Here is a 21,941-nt window from a genome sequence, read left to right as displayed (position 1 = left end):
GCGCACAGCGCCCCCACGCCTCCCCAAGGCCGAGCGGCCCCGCGCTGCCCTGACCTCGCGAGAGGGAAAAACGGAGGCCCCGCCGCCGCCGACGCCGCGCGGGCTTTGCCCGGCGGCGCTTGCCGGCGGCGGTGAGGGAAGGGGAGATCTGGGAGGCGGGTTGGTGTGGCGGCTAGGGTTTCGCCCGGGTCGCCCGCGGGGAGGGCGACACGAGCGACTGCGTTCTGAAATATCAAAAGAAAGTGGCGAAGTCTGTAGAGCCCTTTCACTGTACACTTCCAGTTGGGCTTCGTAGATGGATTAATGGACGTGGCAAAGTGGGCTGGCATGGAATAAACCACCGGTCCGCGGCATGTTTAGGCCTAATGGGTTGCGTGCTTTTCAAGTTTACAGGTTCTTTTCAGGCTATTTGGGCTGTTATTGGGGCCTATATACAAATAAGTTAGACAAAAACGGGTCGTGTCGTGCCGGCACGCGGGCCTGGTCTCACAGCCTATGCACAACATCAGACGTGCCGCGGGCCAGCATGACCCGTTTAGCCATGTGTCAGGTCCGGCCCATGATGGGTCGGGCACGTGTGCTAATGGGTCGGCACACCTGGCACGACTAAGGTTGCCCAGTCTGATTGTTTGTTCGGGCTTAGTGTAACATTTGGCTAGTTTTGGTTGTCCAGTGGAGTTTTTTTAAAAAAAAATCCCAAATCTGAAAACTATATTATTGTTTCAGATATTTCATTTTATTACCGAGTCGTTGTTATGTCGAAGGAAGAGCAACTCTTCGTTGTCGCCTCGGTCGAAGAGCCTCTTTTCGTGGCCAGCTAGGCCGAAGAGGACTCTTTGTGGCCGCTGCAAAGGAAGACCACTTTTCATGGCCCCCAACGACAAAGAGTTTCGGGATAAGGTTTAGGTCCTTCTTCTTCCTTCGACCGGCTGGCCATCTCTCTTTCTATCTCTATCTTCTCTCTATCTCTATCCCCTCTCCCTCTCACTCTATCTGTTTCTTCGCCAATCTCGCCCGATCTAGCTCATTTTTTGGCCATAGAGGCATACTCTCCGCATCGACGTTTTGAACGTCGCCCCTTTGGAGGAGAACTCAGGGGACTAGGGCTTGAGGGCGAGGAGCTCGAGTAGAGGTAGAAGGCTTTACTGATGAGGCCGGCCTCATCCCCGGCATGTCAGGGGTGACGGCCACCCTCGAGCCGTCAAGGCTCTCCAGATAAAATTTCCTCCCTTCATAAATAAGGGCTAGTTCCTCATCTTCATGAAAAATGGGGTCCTCCGCTCGACGGTGCGTCTCCGGTTCGGGTGCAGGACTGCTTACAGTCTCGATCCAGCGCTCCATCTCTATGTGGACTCAGTAAATGGTCGGCCAGATGAATTAACTATTAGAACAACTCGGGTAGACGAGGAAATATGGGATAACTTACTATGTCGGTAGGGTTGTAGTAGGATAGCCCGTCTCGGAATCGCTGCCTGGCAAAATCCTCTGCTGACCCTTGGTAGATACCGGCTAGTGCGGTCCCAAAGGCCGTTTGATCAAAAAAGCTTTTTCCGAATTGATCGAGAGGCGTCCTCCTCCCCATTGTACATACACAAAGGGTGTTGGCACTACCGAAGTGGCTGGACTCTTCGGTTGATCGCCGTAGCCATCACGTCTATTATGGTGAGGCCAGTGCTGGACAACTGATTTACCTGAGCCGCCAAGTTAATCACATCAGCACCCTCCTCTTGAGCAGTGCTCCGTGGTCTCCAGCTATAGCGCCTCCTCGGGGGCTCTGAGGAGAACGAGGGGAGTCCAGGCCGAACTGGGTCGAGGAGTGGAACATCTTCTATATAAACCACTCGGATGGCCAGACCTCTGTATCCTCCTGAGGTGTCCCTGATGGGTAGTCGGTCCCTTCAATTTGACAGACCTCGGCCGCTCCCACTTCAAATAGCCTCGTCCAGGGAGCAAGGCACTATGCAAAAATACTTCCTCCATAGCTCGAAGTGCGCCTCGCATCCGAGGTGCATCTCGCATAGGGCAACGAACCCTGCGATGTGTAGAATCGAGTTGGGGTGAGGTGGTGGAGTTGTAATCCATAGAACTCAAGCAAACCCCGAAGAAAAGGGTGGATAGGAAATCCCAGGCCGTGTAGGAGGAAGGAAACAAAACATACCCTTTTGCCCTCTTGAGGGGTAGGGTGACTCTCCGCGTGTGCTTGCCCATTCATGGACGTTAATCCAGGGCGAGTGGCGGCCAGATTCAAATCTGGTAGATATCGTTGGGTAGCCAGGCGCTCCAATTGGATACCTGAAACGGCACAACTTCCCTAGTTACCTCTGATGGGGCCGTGGGCGCGCCTCAAAGAACCTGCGTCGATCACCATTGGAAAAGTTCTCGAGGTTGGACTTGGGGGAAAAAGGGAGGCTTGCGCGGTTTGCTTGAGGGGAAGGGCTGAGATGTACTGTAGAGTAAAATTTGGGTGTTCTGCTCATAAATAAAAAGGAAAGAAACCGACGCTTGGACGTCTCGCCTTAAAGGGACTCGATTCCCCAAAAAGACATGGTTACCAAGGTCAGAAATTGGAAGCCACGTGCAGTGGGCCGGGGCCCCCAGGTAAGACCATCAACCATGCCGAGGACTCTTAGAAGCCGAACTGCGGGTGTCAAACACGGGAACTCCTATGTTTTTTTGAAAGCAACATAGCTTTATTACATAACCGAGCTTGGGCACACAATCGCCAACATTGACTGGTACATTGGAATCCCACTGCATACAGTGGTCAGAAACACAACTACGACCAATCCTGGCCAACTCATGAGCAACAGAGTTCACATTCCGTCTACACACTGAGACATTGAATTTCGAGAGCCAGAGCTTCATCTGGTATTTCATGTCTTCTATCACAGCCACGTATGCCGAGGAGTCCGACTTGCGCAGGTCCAGAGCTTCAGTTAGCAGTTGGGAATCAATTTCAAAAACCACTCGCACCATGCCAAGATCTGCTGCCATACTGAAAGGATCGATATAGTTGACTAGAGGGGGGGGGGGTGAATAGGCAACTAACAATTTTTAGCTTTTCTTTACCAAATTAAACTTTTGCATCAAAATAGGTTGTCTAGATATGCAACTAAGTGAGCAACCTATATGATGCAATGACAACAAGCATGCAAGCAAATAAGAGATATAACAATAGTAAACTTGCGAAAGTAAAGGAACGAGATAACCAATAGTGGAGCCGGTGAAGACGAGGATGTGTTACTGAAGTTCCTTCCTTTTGAAGGGAAGTACGTCTCCGTTGGAGCGGTGTGGAGGCACAATGCTCCCCAAGAAGCCACTAGGGCCACCGTATTCTCCTCACGCCCTCACACAATGCGAGATGCCGTGATTCCACTATTGGTGCCCTTGAAGGCGGTGACCGGACCTTTACAAACAAGGTTGGGGCAATCTCCACAACTTAATTGGAGGCTCCCAACGACACCACAAAGCTTCACCACAATGGACTATGGCTCCGCGGTGACCTCAACCGTCTAGGGTGCTCAAACACCCAAGAGTAACAAGATCCGCTAGGGATAAGTGGGGGGAATCAAATTTCTCTTGGTGGAAGTGTAGATCGTGGCCTTCTCAACCAATCCCGAGCAAATCAACAAGTTTGATTGGCTAGGGAGAGAGATCGGGGGAAAATGGAGCTTGGAGCAACAATGGAGCTTTTGGGGGAAGAAGTAGGTCAACTTTGGGGAAGAAGACCTCCTTATATAGTGGGGGGAACAATCCAACCGTTACCCCCCACACCAGCCCTGCAGAGAGCGGTACTACCGCAGGAGGCAGCGGTACTACCGCTGATCACAGCGGTACTACCGCTCCCACGGGCGGTACTACCGCTGGGCCCAGAGCGGTACTACCGCATATGAGCGGAACTATGGCCCCCACTGCCGCGGCAAGTATCGCAAAACCCGACACGAAAAAAGACCCCTCGAATCGAGGCGGTACTAGCACGAGACCGCAACGGTACTACCGCAGGGGCTACCAGCGGTACTACGGCTCCAGAGCGGTACTACCGCTCCTAGAGCGGTACTACCGCTTGTAACCATAAGCGGTACTACCGCTCTGGCCCGCGGTACTACCGCTGGGACCAGAGAAGGCACACTCAGAAGGGGAACGAGCCCATCATAGAAGGGGAAAGGCTGGGAGGAGGGCAAAAGGAGTGTACGTGATGATTCCGCCCTAGCCTTTCCAAAGCGGACCCCCTCTTGATAGTACGGTGATCCCTATGAAACTAGTCCACCAAACTAATTCGAAAGGACTACACCGTCTTCGCTTCAAGCTCCGAGGGGAGGGAATCGTCTTGTGCCAAAAGGATGAATCTCTAAAAACACTCAATGCACGCGATTAGTCCGCAAAAGCATTGTCATCAATCACCAAAACATCTTAGGGACAAATATGCCCTTACAATCTCCCCCTTTTTGGTGGACTGATGACAATACAGGATTTGCACAAACGGGAAAAGACAAGGACATAAGCAAACCCCAAATCTCTAAAATATAGACGAGCTCCCCCTAGATGTGTGCCACCAAGATAAGTGCTTTGGACTGCACGACACACATACTAGGATCAACACTCCCCCTGTATTTTAGAGCCCAACAACATAAGCGAGATTCAGGAGAGCAGGAAATATAACCTAATAAGCATGCAACTCATGAGATACCAAATGACTAGAGACATAGATAAAGATATGATAAGGATAAGGTAGCATATGTATCACACCATATGACTGGGACTCGGGTCTTACTAAACACAAAAACCAAACAAAGCACAAGGTAGCAAACACAACGAAAGCACAAAGACACACTCGCAACACAACGACGCAAATACGCAAATCCCTAAACTCTCTCCCCCTTTGTCATCGAGACACCAAAAGGGGCAAAGAGCTAACCTACGGCTCCAGGTGAGAGCATGCTGAGGATCTCGAACATCAGGGCTCTGCGGGATCATCTGCACCGCCGTCCCTGGCCGGAGACTGCTCGGCATCTGAATCGGTCCACGGACAGTGCTGCTGGATCCACTCCTCCTCCTCAGTGATCTGACCCTCAGAGCCGCTGGTGACTGTCGCACCCATCTGACGCATAAGCTCCTTGTGGCGCCCCCTTGCCTTCTTCTCAGCCACATGAGTCATGTACTGACTGTGAGACTCCATGCAAAACAGCTTCTTCATCTTGCGTTTGAGCTTCTTTGCCCAAGAGGGCTGTGCCGCAGAAGGCTCTGTCCCAGAAGGCACATAATCCTCATCGTCATCATTGGCATCAGTCTCGCCCTCGGTCTCCATGGCAGTAGCAGAAGATGGAACTCCAGATCTAGGAATGCCCCAATTATCCTTCTTCCTCAGATGCTTGATCTCATGGGAAACCAACTCTCCAGTTTCCAGGGGCTCCTCAGGATAGGTACGTCTCCAGGCCTTCTCAATGAGCAACATAATGAACGGACCATAAATCGGGCACTTGCGCTCAGAAATAGCAGCAAGAAGTTCAGACCACATGACATGAGAGATGTCCAAGGACTCGCCAGTGTTTGCGTCCTTCTCGCGCTGGCAGAAGAGAAGCATGTCCACGAGATAAGAGTGTACCATATCCAGATTCCCGATACGAGGGAAGAGAGTCTCGCGGAAGATACGGTGAAGGATGTCCAGATAGGTAGAAAACTCATAGGTTTCCTTCCTGGTCTCAGGGTGGACCTTCCGAGTACAGTAGGGCCAGAGAGCTTGCTTGTGAGTGGAGGTAACATTGTGGTGAGGACGAAATCCGACTGGAGTCTCGAGCCCTTGATCTTCCACCTCTAGCAACCCCATGAAGGCCTTCCACTTGACATCTAGCACCTTCCCATTAGTCATCCAAGTCAGAGTCCTGTCTTCATCAGTTCCTAGATGGACAGTGGCAAAGAACTGAGCCAACAAATCTGCATCAAAGTCCTTGTTGAATTGCATGATCCTGAGAATGTTCAACTGAGAGCACATCTGAAGGGCATCACCAAAGTACTCAGGGTCCTTCTCCATAGCATCCGTGTTGATGGAATGAACATTGACAAAGAGGTTCTTCTTAGCCTTGATCACGTCAAAGTAGTTGGCATACTGAAACCGGTTCCAGAACGGGCGGTTGACAAGGTTGGGTTCTTGGTCTTCCTCATATGGGTTGCGGCGACGCTTGTCCCAGAATTCCTTGCTGGACATCTCAGTCACCTTCTTGCCACTTGGCTTCGGCCTGTTGGCAGTCTTCTTCTTGAGAGGAGGATTGGCACTAGAGGAAGCACCCCCTGGCGGCGGTGGAGCACTGGAAGAACCACCTGCAGCCTCAGATGTGCGGTACCGCTTCGACGTTGAACGCCCGGGGTTGACACGGCGGACTTGCTGCTCAGGATGTTCATCACCTGGAACCAAACACACGGACACACGAAAAAACCAGAAGGAACGATCAAAACCAAATAAACACAACAAATATGGATCAACATGTGGTAGGAAACGATGGAACTGGGCATCCGGCGGTAGTACCGTGCCTGCACAGCGGCAGTACCGCAGCAGCGGTAGTACCGCGCCTCCACAGTGGTAGTACCGCTCCAGCGGTAGTACCGTGCCTGCACAACGGTAGTACCGCCCGAGACGGGGCACGGAGGATACCTACTGCCATGGTCAGATCCGGCACTACCGGGGATGCCAAATTCAAAAATAAACCTACCAAACATCAATCCAAAGAGTCTAGTTGCCTTCTCCAACCTACTCAAGCCTAGATTTAGCCAAAAATCTAGAGATGCAACCTCTATTGCCCCTAAAACGCGAGATCTGAAAACTAGACAATGAGAGAAGAGGAACGAGGGCAATACCGGCATCTATGGCAAGAGGACGAGGTGGGGATTGACTCCACCGAAGGAAATGGAGAGGAACGGTCCGGAGACGGAGGGCCGCCGGAGCCCTCCCGCGGCGAGATGGCGCTGGAGAGAGAGGAAGAGGGACGAGGGGACGAAGCAAATGGGTATGGGGGAGGAAACCACCCCTGCCCACGACTTAACCCCCTGGCCCCGCCCCTCAGCGGTAGTACCGTGGTGACGGGCGGTAGTATCGCTCAGCGGTAGTACCGTGGTGATGGGCGGTAGTACCGCTCGAGCGGTAGTACCGCGCCTTCACAACGGTAGTACCGCCCAGCGCAACTCACAACAAGACTCAACACATATGGCACAAAAGAGAAGAGAGGAAATGACGGCAAGAGGAGAAAACCAACACAAAGCAACAAGAGCACCGGCACGAGAACAGGAACCACACACCTCTACACTAGAGGGCGGTGGCCGAGGCCACCTATGTTTGAGTCAATTGGTATGGCACCGCGAAGAATTATCCTTGGGCCCGTGACCAAAACTCGTCTTTGAAGCACAAATACCATCAAAAATGGCTAATGTGAAAGAGTGAGATTAGTTTATGCATTATGGGGGGAGGAAGAGTTCATTGAGAGAACAACACTCCCCCTAAGTCCATGCCTACACCTAGACCAGAATGCATGATGAATGTGAGGGGTGAGCAAAGGTTCAAACCACATTGCTCGAATCAATGATATTTAGCTCATGCCTTAACTCGCGAAATCTTGCTTCATCCAATTGCTTCATGAAAATATCTGCAAGGTTATCATGCGTGTTGACATAGTTGAGCTCGATCTCCCCTCGCCTAATATGATCCCGGATGAAGTGATACCGAATCTCAATATGCTTCGTCTTGAAGTGTTGCACCGGGTTGAGAGAAATCTTGATGGCACTTTCATTGTCACACCATAGAGGCACTTTGTCACAAATGACACCGTAATCCTTTAAAGTTTGCCTCATCCATAAGAGTTGTGCACAGCAACTCCCGGCCGCCACATACTCCGCTTCGGTGGACGAGAGAGACACACAACTTTGCTTTTTAGAAGACCAACTTACCAAAGAGCAACCAAGAAATTGTCACCCTCCGGAAGTGGACTTCCTATCCACTTTGTCTCCCGCCCAATCGGAGTCCGAATAACCTACAAGCTTGAAGTTTGCTCCTCTTGGGTACCATGAGCCAAAGTTTGGGGTATGAGCCAAATATCGAAAGATTCGCTTGACCGCCACAAAGTGGCTTTCCTTAGGTGCGGCTTGAAACCGTGCACAAATTCCCACACTCAACATGATATCCGGTCTAGATGCACAAAGGTAAAGCAAGGATCCAATCATGGAGCGATATACCTTTTGATCCACCGCTTTACCATTGGGATCAATGTCAAGTTGGCACTTGGTGGGCATTGGAGTGGAAGCCGGCTTGACATCACTTAGCTTGAATCTCTTTAGCATGTCTTGAGTGTATTTGGCTTGGTTGATGAAGGTTCCTTCTCTTCTTTGTTTGATTTCGAATCCGAGAAAGAACTTCAACTCTCCCATCATAGACATCTTGAACTTTGAGGTCATGAGAGCGGCAAATTCTTCATTGAAGGCTTTGTTAGGGGAACCAAAAATAATATCATCAACATATAGTTGGCACACAAACAACTCCCCTTTGACCTTCTTAGTAAAAAGAGTGGGGTCGATTTTCCCGATTTCGAATCCACGATCTTGTAACAACTCCGTAAGATGCTCATACCACACACGTGGGGCTTGTTTAAGGCCATAGGGCGCCTTATGGAGTTGATACACATGATCAGGGAAATAGGGATCTTCGAACCCGGGGGGTTGTTTGACATACACCAACTCATTTATGGGACCATTAAGAAAAGCACTCTTCACATCCATTTGTTGCAACGTGAAATTATGATGAGAAGCATAAGCAATCAACAGACGAATAGATTCAAGGTGAGCGACGGGCGCAAAGGTTTCACCGTAGTCGATACCCTCGACTTGGGAGTAGCCTTGTGCCACCAACCGAGCCTTGTTGCGAACAATGATCCCATGAGCATCTTGCTTGTTCTTGAATATCCACTTGGTTCCTATGACATTATGGTTCCCGGTTGGCCTTGGCACTAATTTCCACACTTGGTTATGTTCGAAGTTGTTGAGTTCTTCATGCATGGCATTGAGCCAATCCGGGTCCTCGAGCGCTTCATAAACCTTTTGGGGTTCGACACAAGAAACAAACGCATGATGTTCACAATAGTTTGCTAATTGTCTACGAGTGCTTACCCCCTTTCTTAGGCTTCCAACCACATTCTCCATGAGATGACCTTCGGTGGTGAGCTTGGAAGCGATCTTAGCGGCACGACGCTCCAATTCCTCCTCGGAAGTGAAACGAGGAGGGGTTACTTGATCATCTTGAACGTCGTCTTGAGCTTGTCCTTGATCTTGAACTTGCTCGAGGGGGAGAACTTGACCTTGGGCATCATTTGGTGGATCACCACCATCTTGAGGTTGATCTTGCCCTTGATCTTGTGCATGAGGTTGAGAGCCTTCACTCTGTTCTTCGGAAGCGTGTGGGTCTTGGGTTGGTGATGGCTCCACTTGAGTGGAGCATTGTCCTTCTCCTTCGGCCACAAGGGGTTCCTCAATGGGTAGGATATAACCAACACCCATTCTTCTTATGGCTTGGGGAGGAATTTCATCACCTACATCACAAGTACCACTTTGCTCCACTTGGGAGCCGTTATTCTCATCAAACTCCACGTTACACGTCTCCTCAATAAGTCCCGTGGACTTATTGAGAACACGGTAAGCATGGGAGTTTGTAGCATAACCAACAAATATGCCCTCATGGGCTCTAGACTCAAATTTAGACAAACGAACACCTTTCTTGAGAATGAAACACTTACACCCGAACACCCGAAAGTACTTGAGGTTGGGCTTGTTACCAGTGAGTATCTCATATGGAGTCTTGTTCAAGCCTTTGCGGAGATAGAGCTGATTTGAAGCATGACAAGCGGTGTTGATGGCTTCGGCCCAAAAGTTGTATGGAGACTTGAACTCCGCCATCATTGTCCTTGCCGCATCCATCAACGTCCGGTTCTTCCTCTCCGCAACACCATTTTGTTGAGGGGTGTAAGGTGCGGAATATTGATGCTTGATCCCCTCATCACTAAGAAACTCATCCAAGGTGTAATTTTTGAACTCGGTGCCGTTGTCACTTCTTATTGTCAAGATCTTTGCATTGTGTTGACGTTGGGCTTCATTTGCAAAGTCAATGACGGTTTGTTGGGTCTCACTCTTCCTCTTGAAGAAATACACCCAAGTGTATCTTGAATAGTCATCCACAATTACCAAGCAATACTTTCTACCCCCAAGACTATCAAAGGATGGAGGCCCAAAGAGATCCAAATGAAGAAGCTCCAAAGGCCTCTTCGAGTAAATGAGAGTCGTGGGAGGGTGAGCCTTCTCATGAAGCTTTCCTTCGATACAAGCACTGCAAGCACGATCTTTAGCAAAACTAACATTCGTTAGTCCACGGACATGGTTCCCCTTGAGAAGACTTTGCAAAGATCTGATATTGACATGGGCTAAACGGCGATGCCAAAGCCACCCCACGTCAACTTTAGCCATTAGGCATGTCGCGGTCTTAGTGGGTCGCTCCGAAAAGTTAATCACATAGAGACCGTTCTCGACATGCCCAACAAAGGCTACTTTAAGAGTCTTGCTCCACAAGAGGGCCACGGTATCAATATCAAAGAAAGTGGCAAAACCCATGGTAGCAAGTTGACGAACGAAAAGTAAATTGTATGCAAGGGACTCAACTAGCATGACTTTCTCGATCGTGAGATCATGAGAAATGACAACTTTGCCGAGTCCCAATACCTTAGAAGACGAGGCATCACCCCACTCGACATTGGTGGGCATAGATGGAATCTTGTGCACGTCCACCACCAAGTCCTTGCTTCCGTTCATATGATTTGTAGCTCCACTATCGAGCAACCATGATCCCCCACCGGAAGCAAACACCTACAAGAGATCAATGCTTGGTTTTAGGTACCCATTTTGTAATGGGTCCTTTGATGTTAGTAAAAAGGGCCTTAGGAACCCAAATGGACCATTCAATATACTCATTAGGAGAACCAACAAATTTGGCATAAACATGCCCATCACTTGCACGGCATAATACATAAGAAGGATTAAAGTCGCCGGCTTTGTTGGATGGGGTGGTATTGCCCTTCTTGACACCATCATATTTCGCATTGTTCTTCTTCTCCTTGAAAGCACCCTCTCCCTCCTTTACAAAAGTTTGCTTGAGAGGAGGAGGTCGTTTGGTCTTGTCATTCTTCTTCTTGTTCTTGGGCTTGGGTGCGAACCCAAACCCCTCCTTGGCCACAACTTCCTTTTGGTTTCTCAAAAGGTCGTTGAGGTTCTTCTCACCTTGTATGCATGACACAAGGCCTTTCTCAAGTTGCTCCTTCAACTTAACATTCTCCTCAACAAGATGCACATGCTCACAACAAGGGTTAGTAGCATTTGCATTATCGATTAACACCATATGAGGAAAGGTGGCTTTCTCCTTAGTTAGCTTTACTTGGAGTTGATCATGAGACTCCTTGAGGCTAGCATGAACGCCCTTCAAGACTTTGTGAGCCTTGTCGAGAATGTCAAACTCCTCTTTAAGTCTAGCAAGATCAACCCCAAGTTTTGCCTTCCCGGAGTTTAGCACACGAGACACAACAAGAGCATGATCAAGATCTTTCTTTAACTTAGCATGATCATCGTTGTATGACTCCTCAAGAGCCAAACGAAGACCACGCTCTTCGTCAAGAGCATTGGAGAGATCCGAAATCTCATCGGCATAGTCACGACTATGCCCCTCCATCTTAGAGATGGTATCTTTGTGAGCCTCGATCATGTCATTGGCTTCACCAAGTTGTTCCAAGAGAGCAACGAAGTGCTTCTCGGATTTACCCTTGAGTTTACCCATAAAGATCTCAAACTCATTTTCCTCCACATTTGTCCCCTCATGTTCATCAATGCTATCCGTCGAAGAAGGATGATTGATGATGGTAGTTTTGATGTTGGAGGTTACCTTATTGGTGGCTTTAGCCATGAGGCACTTGGCGGTGATGTTCTCATTGGGTGAGTCGAAGAGAGACACCCGTGGAGTCTTCGCAATGGCGACGGAGGCCATGGCAACCGACTCACCATCTTCATCATCCTCATTGTACTCTTCTTGTACCACCAATGCCTTGGGAGGAGTCTTCTTGGTGAAGTTGCTCTTGTTGGGGAACGACTTGGCCTTGTCCTTTCTAATGAGCTTGCCACCATTGTCTTCCCTCTTCTTGTAAGGGCACTCCGCAACAAAATGGCTCACATTGCCACAATTGAAGCAAATCCTCACTCGTTGCTTGCCCTTCGCGCCACTTGAATTGCTCTTGTTGAAGTTTGGCCTTGTGTTCTTCTTGCTCCAAAATTGCCTTGAAGCAAGAGCCATGTGTTCATGATAGGCATACTTCGTATTTCGAGGTTGCCCTCCTCTTCTTCTTCTTCATCCTCTTACTCCATACTAACCTTGGCCTTTAGAGCAAGGTTGGGCTTCTTTACTCTTTGAGAACGAAGAACCGCATTGTCGGCGGTCTTGTCCAAGATGCTCATAGCAACAAACTCATCCAACACTTCACTTGATGACAAGGTGTGGAAGTCCGGCCTTTGACGAATTACGGAGGACATGGCTTTGTGATAGGGCATCATTGCCTTGAGGAATTTGCGCTTGATCCAATTTTCATCCGTGTCCTTACTTCCATGATCTCGGAGAGAGACCGCGAGTTTGGTTACTCTCCGAAAAAGCTCACGAGGTTCTTCATCTTCTTTCATTGCAAACTCGTCGGCTTCATCTTGCACCACTTCATAGTTGGAGCGTTGAATGCTTGCGCTTCCCCGATAGAGGGAAACAACTTGGAGCCAAGCATCTTTGGCCACGGTGTAAGGCCGGAGATGAGGAAGATCTTCGGGTGGGATTGCTTCTTGGATGATGATGAGAGCATTCTCATTGAATTGATGATCCACAACTTCTCTAGGAGTGAAGTTACTTTGGTCATGCGGATAAAAACCTTCTTCAATGATTCTCCAAAGGTTAGTGTTCACATGATTTAAATGACGCTTAAAACGATAGACCCAAGAATCAAAATCTACATTCTTCTCAATCTTAGGGGCCGGGCCGGCATGATTCAAGTGAGTGGAAGGGAGCGGTCCACCATAGACAGGTGGAGGTTCCACATGGGCAAAGATGCCGGCCCCATTTTTATCACTAGAAAAAGGAGCTTTCTCGCTAGTAGCTTCCCCCTTGTCGGAGGTAGCATCCGTCACCTTGTTAGCGGGATCACCCACTTTCAACGGTGCGGTGGTAAGTTTAAGCCCTTCTAAGAATTTATTCAACATGCTTTCGACCTTGGTCGTCATGGAGGTTTTCAATGTGTCCAACGCCACATTGAATTCCTCACGAGAGACCGCGGTGCCCTCATCTCCCGTAGACGAGACCGGATTCTCACCAGAGTGCTCCTCCACACCGTCTACGACGTCAACCATACTCCTTGGACGGTAAAGTCCTTAATAAAGAGACGAGGCTCTGATACCAATTGAAAGGATCGATATGGTTGACTAGAGGGGGGGTGAATAGGCAACTAACAATTTTTAGCTTTTCTTTACCAAATTAAACTTTTGCATCAAAATAGGTTGTCTAGATATGCAACTAAGTGAGCAACCTATATGATGCAATGACAACAAGCATGCAAGCAAATAAGAGATATAACAATAGTAAACTTGCGAAAGTAAAGGAACGAGATAACCAATAGTGGAGCCGGTGAAGACGAGGATGTGTTACCGAAGTTCCTTCCTTTTGAAGGGAAGTACGTCTCCGTTGGAGCGGTGTGGAGGCACAATGCTCCCCAAGAAGCCACTAGGGCCACCGTATTCTCCTCACGCCCTCACACAATGCGAGATGCCGTGATTCCACTATTGGTGCCCTTGAAGGCGGCGACCGGACCTTTACAAACAAGGTTGGGGCAATCTCCACAACTTAATTGGAGGCTCGCAACGACACCACAAAGCTTCACCACAATGGACTATGGCTCCGCGGTGACCTCAACCGTCTAGGGTGCTCAAACACCCAAGAGTAACAAGATCCACTAGGGATAAGTGGGGGCAATCAAATTTCTCTTGGTGGAAGTGTAGATCGTGGCCTTCTCAACCAATCCCGAGCAAATCAACAAGTTTGATTGGCTAGGGAGAGAGATCGGGCGAAAATGGAGCTTGGAGCAACAATGGAGCTTTTGGGGGAAGAGGTAGGTCAACTTTGGGGAAGAAGACCTCCTTATATAGTGGGGGGAACAATCCAACCGTTACCCCCCACACCAGCCCCGCAGAGAGCGGTACTACCGCAGGAGGCAGCGGTACTACCATTGATCACAGCGGTACTACCGCTCCCACGGGCGGTACTACCGCTGGGCCCAGAGCGGTACTACCGCGGTGGTCAGAGCGGTACTACCGCATATGAGCGGAACTACGGCCCCCACTGCCGCGACAAGTACCGCAAAACCCGACACGAAAAAAGACCCCTCGAATCGAGGCGGTACTAGCACGAGACCGCAGCGGTACTACTGCAGGGGGCTACCAGCGGTACTACGGCTCCAGAGCGGTACTACTGCTCCTAGAGCGGTACTACCGCTTGTAACCATAAGCGGTACTACCGCTCTGGCCCGCGGTACTACCGCTGGGACCAGAGAAGGCACACTCAGAAGGGGAACGAGCCCATCATAGAAGGGGAAAGGCTGGGAGGAGGGCAAAAGGAGTGTACGTGATGATTCCGCCCTAGCCTTTCCACAGCGGACCCCCTCTTGATAGTACGGTGATCCCTATGAAACTAGTCCACCAAACTAATTCGAAAGGACTACACCGTCTTCGCTTCAAGCTCCGAGGGGAGGGAATCGTCTTGTGCCAAAAGGATGAATCTCTGAAAACACTCAATGCACACGATTAGTCCGCAAAAGCATTGTCATCAATCACCAAAACATCTTAGGGACAAATATGCCCTTACACATACTGATTACATGGGACATGGCTGCAGCTTCGGCCGCGAAAGCGTCATGGATGTTCTCCGTCCTGCCCGCGGGAGCGCAAACAAGCCGACCGCCAGCCGTCCTCGCTGCCACGCCCCAACCTACATGATCCTGCCCCGCCACAAAGGATCCATCGACATTTATTTTGTACTCTGACTCCGCGGGAGGCTGCCACCTGTCCGGGCAGGGTTTGTCCGTAGTCTTCCCAAAGATTTGCATGTATTCCAGGACATTACTTCTCGTTCTCCTCGCCACATCTGCAGGCTGGCTGGGCAGCCGTCCCTCTCTCAATTTATTCTGATTAGCCCACCACAGCCACCAAAAGGTAAGCACATGTAGGCGCTTTTTCACATCTAGGTCCCAAAGAAAGTCCAGCATTACATGCACAGACGTGATCCTTTCTAGCTCATGGCGTTCTTTCTCCATAGCTAAATCCCTCCAAACCTCTTTCACTTCTTTGCACTTAATAAACAGATGTGCCCCATCCTCGCCAGCCTTACCACAGAACATGCATTTTGTGTCCGCAATCGGAATGCCTTTCCTAGCCACATTTGTTCGAAGGACTAGGGATTCATGCTTAAGCCTCCACGCGAACATTTGGATGTTCTTCGGGCATGGGAGTTTCCACAAATGTTTCCATGCATCATCATTTGTCCTGTCTAGGTTGCCCGGAATATTGTTGCTCCCACCAGCTCCCGCATCGACCTTGGTCTGTTCCAGTTGTATATGGAGTTTATAGGCACTTTTCACCGAATGAACTCCCTTGCTATCATAGTGCCACGCTATGAAGTCTTGAACACCTTCCCGCAGAGGTATCCGAAGGATGTGGTTGGCGGCGTCAGCCCAGAAAGTATCCCTGACCAGCTGCACATCCCGGCTTCCTGTGGTCGGATCAATGAGATCACAGACCCACTCCAGGATGTTTGGTCCGCAAGGAGTAATAACCTGTCTCGAACAGGGACGAGGAATCCACTGGTCAGTCCAAATTCTTACGCTTGATCCATCCCCAATCCTCCAGATATATCCTTCCCGAAACAGCTGCAGACCATGAAGCAAACTACGCCATGAGTAGGAGATGCCATCCCTTGGTGCAGCCTCAAGGATTTGCCCATTTGGAAAATAACGTGCTTGCAGCACTTTCGCACACAGAGAATCTGGGCATTGAATAAGTCTCCAGATTTGTCTAGACAACATTGAAATGTTGAATCCATGCATATCACGAAAACCAAGGCCTCCATGCGCCTTCGGCTTAGTAAGTTTCTGCCAACTAATCCAGTGTGTAGTATGCTCTTTGTCCTGCTGGCTCCACCAATAATTCCCCACAAGGGCACTGAGTTCCTCACAAAAGGATTTGGTCAGATAAAAACAAGACATAGCAAATGTAGGGATGGCCTGTGCTACGGATGTGACCAAGGCCTCTTTCCCCGCTTTAGCGATCAGCCTCTCCTTCCACCCATAAACCCTTCCCGCCATGGCCCCCTTCACAAAGGCGAAAGCTTTCCTTCTCGATTTTCCCACATGCACCGGCAGCCCTAGATACTTTTGATTCCATGACTCACTCTGGATTTGCAAGGCGTCCTTGACAGCAGCCTTCGCATCTTCTCTGGTGTTGGGACTAAATATAATCGCTGATTTTTCCAAATTAATGCATTGGCCCGAGCAGTCCTCGTACAGATCCAAGATTTGTCGCATAGCAAGTGCTTCCTCTTGCCTAGCCCTCATAAGCAAGACCGAATCATCTGCAAAGAGCAGATGCGAGATCACCAGCGCATTTTGGCAGATTCTTACCCCACTAACCATCCCAGACTCCTCGGCCTCATGTAGTAGAGCAGATAGACCTTCGGCACAGATGACAAAGAGATAAGGCGATGCCGGGTCCCCTTGGTGCAGGCCGCGTGAAGGAGTAAATTGCTGGATTAGCTCTCCATTTACTTTGATCTGGTAACCAACAGAGGACACACAGTGCATGACCAAATCAACCCATCTTGTCCCAAACCCAAGCTTATTTAACATAGCTCTTAAGAACTCCCATTCCACCCTGTCATATGCTTTGCTCATGTCTGCTTTCACTGCTGCAATCCCCTCGTTGCCCTTTTTCTTGTTCAGTAAGTGGTGTGACACCTCATAAGCTACAAGGACATTGTCAGTGATGAGCCTGCCGGGGACGAAAGCACTCTGGTTAAGTGATATGATGTCCGGTAGCACTAACTTCAGACGGTTCGCTATAACCTTGGAGACTAGCTTATATATCACATTACACAAGCTAATCGGGCGGAGATCCTTAATTCTACTGGGATTCTTCACTTTTGGGATTAAGACCACCACAGTGTCATTCCAACCCTCGGGTAAAGCCCCTCCATTAAGTACCGCAAGCACCTCATCAACAACTTTGTCCCCCATAAAATGCCAATGCTTCTTGTAGACAATTGAGGGCATTCCATCCGGGCCCGGAGCCTTGAGATCTCCAATATGATCAAGCGCCGCCTTAACTTCTTCTCTGGTAACCTCAGCTTCTAGCATAGCTCGCATTGGCGCTGTCACACGGGGCTGAACCTTATTAATTAGCTCGGCCAGCCGATGCCCTCCCGTAGAGGTGAAGAGGTCATGAAAATAAGAACAAATGTAAGTATTAAGATCCTCCCCTTCCTTCACTTCCGTTCCATCCTCCTTCACCAACTTCTTTATTCTGTTGGCTTTCCTCTTTGATGATGCTACTGCCACAAAGTATTTAGTACTCTAGTTGCCATCACGCAACCAGGAAACATGCGAATGTTGCTTTGCTTTAGTATTCTTTTTAGCTTCCAGATCCTCCACCACACAGCGCAGTCTAGCTTCTTCCCTTATTTTCTCTTCAAACACCGGCGCCCGCATACATGACTCCAGAGCTCTACGAGCCTTTTTCAGTCGTTCCTCCAGCTTCCCCGCCACCTCCTTCCCCATCGCTTCATTCTCACCGCCATCTCCTATGTTCCTGTTACCATGGATCTGCGATCTCCTCTGTTCATTTTTCTTCTTCTTCCAAACGACCATCGGGTTGAATTCATTATTATTGATAATCATACAAGAAATCGTACGGCTCTTCTTTACAAGTGCCCTTTCTTAAGCATTTCTTTACGAGTACATAAATTGTACGACACTTATTCGGTGCAAGCTTGTCACAGATGCACGCATGAATAGCATGCGCCTGCAATCGACGTACGGAGGGTCCGTCGATCGATTATTCACTCAAATCGCTTCATTTTTTGACCGTCCAAAAAATAACTAATGTAAGCCTCCGGCCATCTTCACCGTCGATCAGTGCCTCTGAAGGAAGTCCTGGATCCAGTAGCTGGACTTCTTGCGGTACCTGGTGAGCGTCGCGCGGTCGACGTAGATGAGGCCGAACCGGTCCTTGAATCCGTCACCGAACTCGAAACCGTCCAGGAACGTCCATGTGATGTAACCCTTCACGTTCACCCCCTCCCTAGAGAGGCACAGTAAAATGTTAAACATCGAATGGAAAAATAGCCATTCGTCTCAAAATAAGTGTGCCAACTTTGGAGAGTGGCGTTTTAGCGCCCGGGTTCAAATGAGCCCAGACAAAATAAAAAATTCTCAAAAAAAAATTCTAAAATAAATTTGCAAGCAAGATGCCAGTGTGTGTGATGTTCATACAAAATTTGGTGGAGTTTTAAAATTAGAGGAGCGCGCGACAAAAAAGACAAAATTTGGCTCTTTGAGTAAGGTTACTGTTCACGCATTGTTCGGCCGCTTTTCTCTTTTTCCCACAAGCTCCACGGATGTTCAAATGGTATTTTGCACGCACATCCTGCACTCAAACATCTTCCAAGATAAAAATTATCGATTTTTTTTAATTTTTTTCTATTTTTATGGCATTATTGTTCACCGGTTCATCTAGACCCGAGCACCGAATTGGATATTCGCTCAACTATGTACTAACTTTAGTACAATGTTATACTAGAGTTGAGACACTTATTTTAAGACGGGGAGAGTACTATAAAATTTGTTTAGAGTAATGCTTGATGAATCATCTTCATAGTACAAGACAAAATACTGATGTGTGCGCGCACGTACTGGATGGCCTTGTGCACGAACTTGAGGTGGTTGACGTGGAAGGAGATGCGGGTGTCGTCCTTGAGCGCCTCTTTCATCGGGATTGTGCTGTTGTTCGCCTCGTCGGTGCCTGCATCGTACAGCAATACTATCAGTTACTTGAACTGAGGGACAAATCAACAGAAATGTTTTTTTTGGTTTACCGTTTTCGGTGATGTAGATGGGGCGGTTGCCGTAGATCCTCCGGATGTAAAGCAGCAGCTCGCGCAGCCCCGGCGGGTAGTTGAAGAAGATGGGCGTGTACGCCTGCATACAAAGATATACGTACGTACATTCATTCAGATCGATGAAATCTCTTGTGAAATCAAAAACGCATATTACGGAACGGAGGGAGTCAAAAACGCATATTACGGAACGGAGGGAGTAGTATTTACATACCGGTGGGCCAATGGGGACGCCGTTGCGGTAGCCGGTCTGGTTGACCCAGTGGTCGGTGCCGTAAGACGGCTTGCTCCCGTCGGGCGCGCGCGCGGCGGCCTGCGCGTAGTTGCTCGTGTAATAGTTGAGGCCGAGGAAGTCGTAGGACCCCTTGAGCATGTCGGACTGCTCCTTGGTAAACTCCGGCAGCCGGCGGCCTACCAGCCGGCGCATCGTCGCCGGGTACTCCCCGAACGCCACCGGGTGCATGAACCAGCCGAGCATGAAGTCCAGGCTGCGCTTCACGGCGTGCCGGTCAGCGTCGGAGGCGGCGTCGTAGGGGATGAACCAGTGGGACACCTGCACGATGCCGACCTGGCCACGCTGCGCCGCCTGGTACCTGGTTCGGTACAGGCGCACGGCCTCGGCGTGCGCGATGAGGAGGTTGTGGCCGGCGATGTAGGGCTCCGTGGAGGAGTCCCCGGCGCCGCAGGCCTTGGACACGTACGTCGAGCAGCGCCCCGGGGCCGTGCTGCCGCTGCCGTAGCCGTAGGCGCAGAAGATCATGGGCTCGTTGAAGGTGGTCCAGAACTTCACCCGGTCGCCGAACAGCTTGAAGCACAGCTCCGCGTACTCCACGTAGTCCTTTCTACACGTAACGTACGTACTATGTCAAGTACACTACTCACAAACGACTTCCATTATCTCTAAGAACGGTAGCTTAATTACATGATCTTTTCGCTCAAGAAGCCTCCGTATTTGTCCTCGAGGACCTGGGGGGTGTCGAAGTGGAAGATGGTGACGAAAGGCGTCAGCCCTACAGCCACGGATCAACGTTCGTCAGAGCATGTTCCTCTTATTTTTCAATGGATGAGGCACGTCTTGATTAATTACCTCTAGCCAAAACCTCGTCGATGAGGTTGTTGTAGAAATCGACCCCTGCTTTGTTAATTCCTCCGGCTATAGTTCCGTCTGCAGCAACCGGTCAGTCAGAAACAAAATGTTGAACTAGCTATATTCAGTTATTTCGACACTCTGCAGCACAGTTGGCATGCGTGAAACAAATGCTCAAACTTGACCTACTTGGAAGGATCCTGCTCCACGCAAGGGAGAACCGGAAGGTGTCCATGTTCATGTCGGTTATCAGCTTCAGATCGTCCTGCATTCACAGATCCACGACGAGATCGGTCAAAGCATGGCAAGTGGGAAACTACGGCCTCGAATTCTATCAGACAGGAGGGCCCACCTTGTAGCGATGATAGAAGTCGTTTGCCGTATCCGGGTTGCTGCCGTCGGCTATTTTACCTGCAGTCACGGTGTGTTTTACTCGCCATCAGTACATTTCTTCGGGTTTTTTCCCGATCCAAGACGAAAGCCGCTACGGTTTTTCTCACGGCGTGACGTCCATGTTTGAGCAGAGAATGCATGGTATGACACAGATGCTCGTCGGCTAAGAGGTCAACTAACACATACACTTAAGGAAATCGGGGAAAGCGATGCCTTTCTCTGAAGTAATTCAACCGACGCTCAGCTCGTGGAACACGTGTTGTAGCTACAGTACACTAGCAACTGCATTATTAGTCCTATCTTGTCGGCAGTAGTTATGAGAGCCAGTGATTAATTGAAGATCTGAACCTGGGGTGCGAGCGAAGGTGTCCCAGATGTTCTTGCCCCGCAGATTCACAGCTCCCTCATACTGCAACCAAGAAATGCAGAATGGCAGGTAGTATAAGAAGACTACACTGAACAATCAAATTCAGCAGGCCAGAGAAACAAGCTCGTGTAAGCAAGTACGTATACACCAAGACATATGATACCTGAATGGCGGAGGAGCCGGTGCCGAAGATGAACCCCTTGGGGAAGCTGTACCTGTTGAACCCGGCGCCATGGACGCCGCCGCTGCAAGCTAGCAGAGCCGCGAGCAGGAGAGCGGGGAGAAGAGTCCCCCTGTCCATTCCAACCCGGTCACTAGTGTGCTCGCTGTTGTCGATCAACCCTGCTGTCTGGCGGGTATTTATACATGCGAGCTGGGCGCAGGGAGTGGCGAGTGATGGCTCCACGTTAGCAGACGGTGACTGCGATCAGCAGTGCCGATTACCGTCCTCATTCTCCTGAATGTTGCAGAGAAGCAGAGAAGAGATACGGAATGAGAGTGCGAGCAAGTCAAATCATAAGGAATATTACGGAGACAGTTCGAGTTGAAGAATGCATCGAGGTTCTACAATGGTGTACGTACATAATCCCAGTGTGTACTTATATTAGTGCCATTATCCCAGTACGTACTTATATCAGTGGATGTATATAACTGTAGTAGCGAGTAATAGCATCCCTCAGTCAAATTCAACGCGATTTCTGAAGATTGTCTGAAAAACTCGACGCGGACGTTCCCGGAGAAATATCATATCTGATGGAGACGCTGCGTAACCAGAAAGGCGGTGATCTTATCACGCCAGGCTGTTCATAAGTAGCCATCAGGAATTCACAATGTTTAAA

The 21,941-nt window shown here is 49.6% G+C and overlaps 1 protein-coding gene across 1 annotated transcript; it reads right to left on the bottom strand.

Moving 5' to 3' along the window:
- Positions 1–18,009: 18,009 nt before the first annotated feature.
- On the bottom strand, positions 18,010–21,447 carry LOC123168678 (beta-glucosidase 28). The gene is made up of 10 exons (XM_044586547.1): positions 21,266–21,447; positions 21,084–21,144; positions 20,695–20,753; positions 20,532–20,607; positions 20,343–20,420; positions 20,178–20,265; positions 19,470–20,097; positions 19,235–19,337; positions 19,053–19,161; positions 18,010–18,441 (listed from the first exon to the last, which is right to left on the bottom strand). The coding sequence occupies exons 1-10, from the start codon at positions 21,401–21,403 to the stop codon at positions 18,273–18,275; spliced, it is 1,509 nt and encodes a 502-aa protein (XP_044442482.1). The 5' UTR covers positions 21,404–21,447; the 3' UTR covers positions 18,010–18,272.
- Positions 21,448–21,941: the final 494 nt, after the last annotated feature.

This window comes from Triticum aestivum, chromosome 7D (assembly GCF_018294505.1).
Source record: "Triticum aestivum cultivar Chinese Spring chromosome 7D, IWGSC CS RefSeq v2.1, whole genome shotgun sequence".
In the NCBI taxonomy this organism is placed as follows: domain Eukaryota; kingdom Viridiplantae; phylum Streptophyta; class Magnoliopsida; order Poales; family Poaceae; genus Triticum; species Triticum aestivum.
Note: the sequence above shows the minus strand (reverse complement) of the source record. Positions and strands in the feature narration are given on the sequence as shown.

What these genes read in the sequence shown, in the direction of transcription:
- LOC123168678 (XM_044586547.1), bottom strand. Translation starts at nt 21,403, where the DNA reads ATGGACAGGGGGACTCTTCTCCCCGCTCTCCTGCTCGCGGCTCTGCTA. An exon ending in CACCTTCGCTCGCACCCCAG is followed by an intron (nt 20,754 to 21,083) that starts GTTCAGATCTTC and finishes CCGTGACTGCAG; the next exon opens with GTAAAATAGCCGACGGCAGC. An exon ending in GCGTCCCCATTGGCCCACCG is followed by an intron (nt 19,338 to 19,469) that starts GTATGTAAATAC and finishes CTTTGTATGCAG; the next exon opens with GCGTACACGCCCATCTTCTT.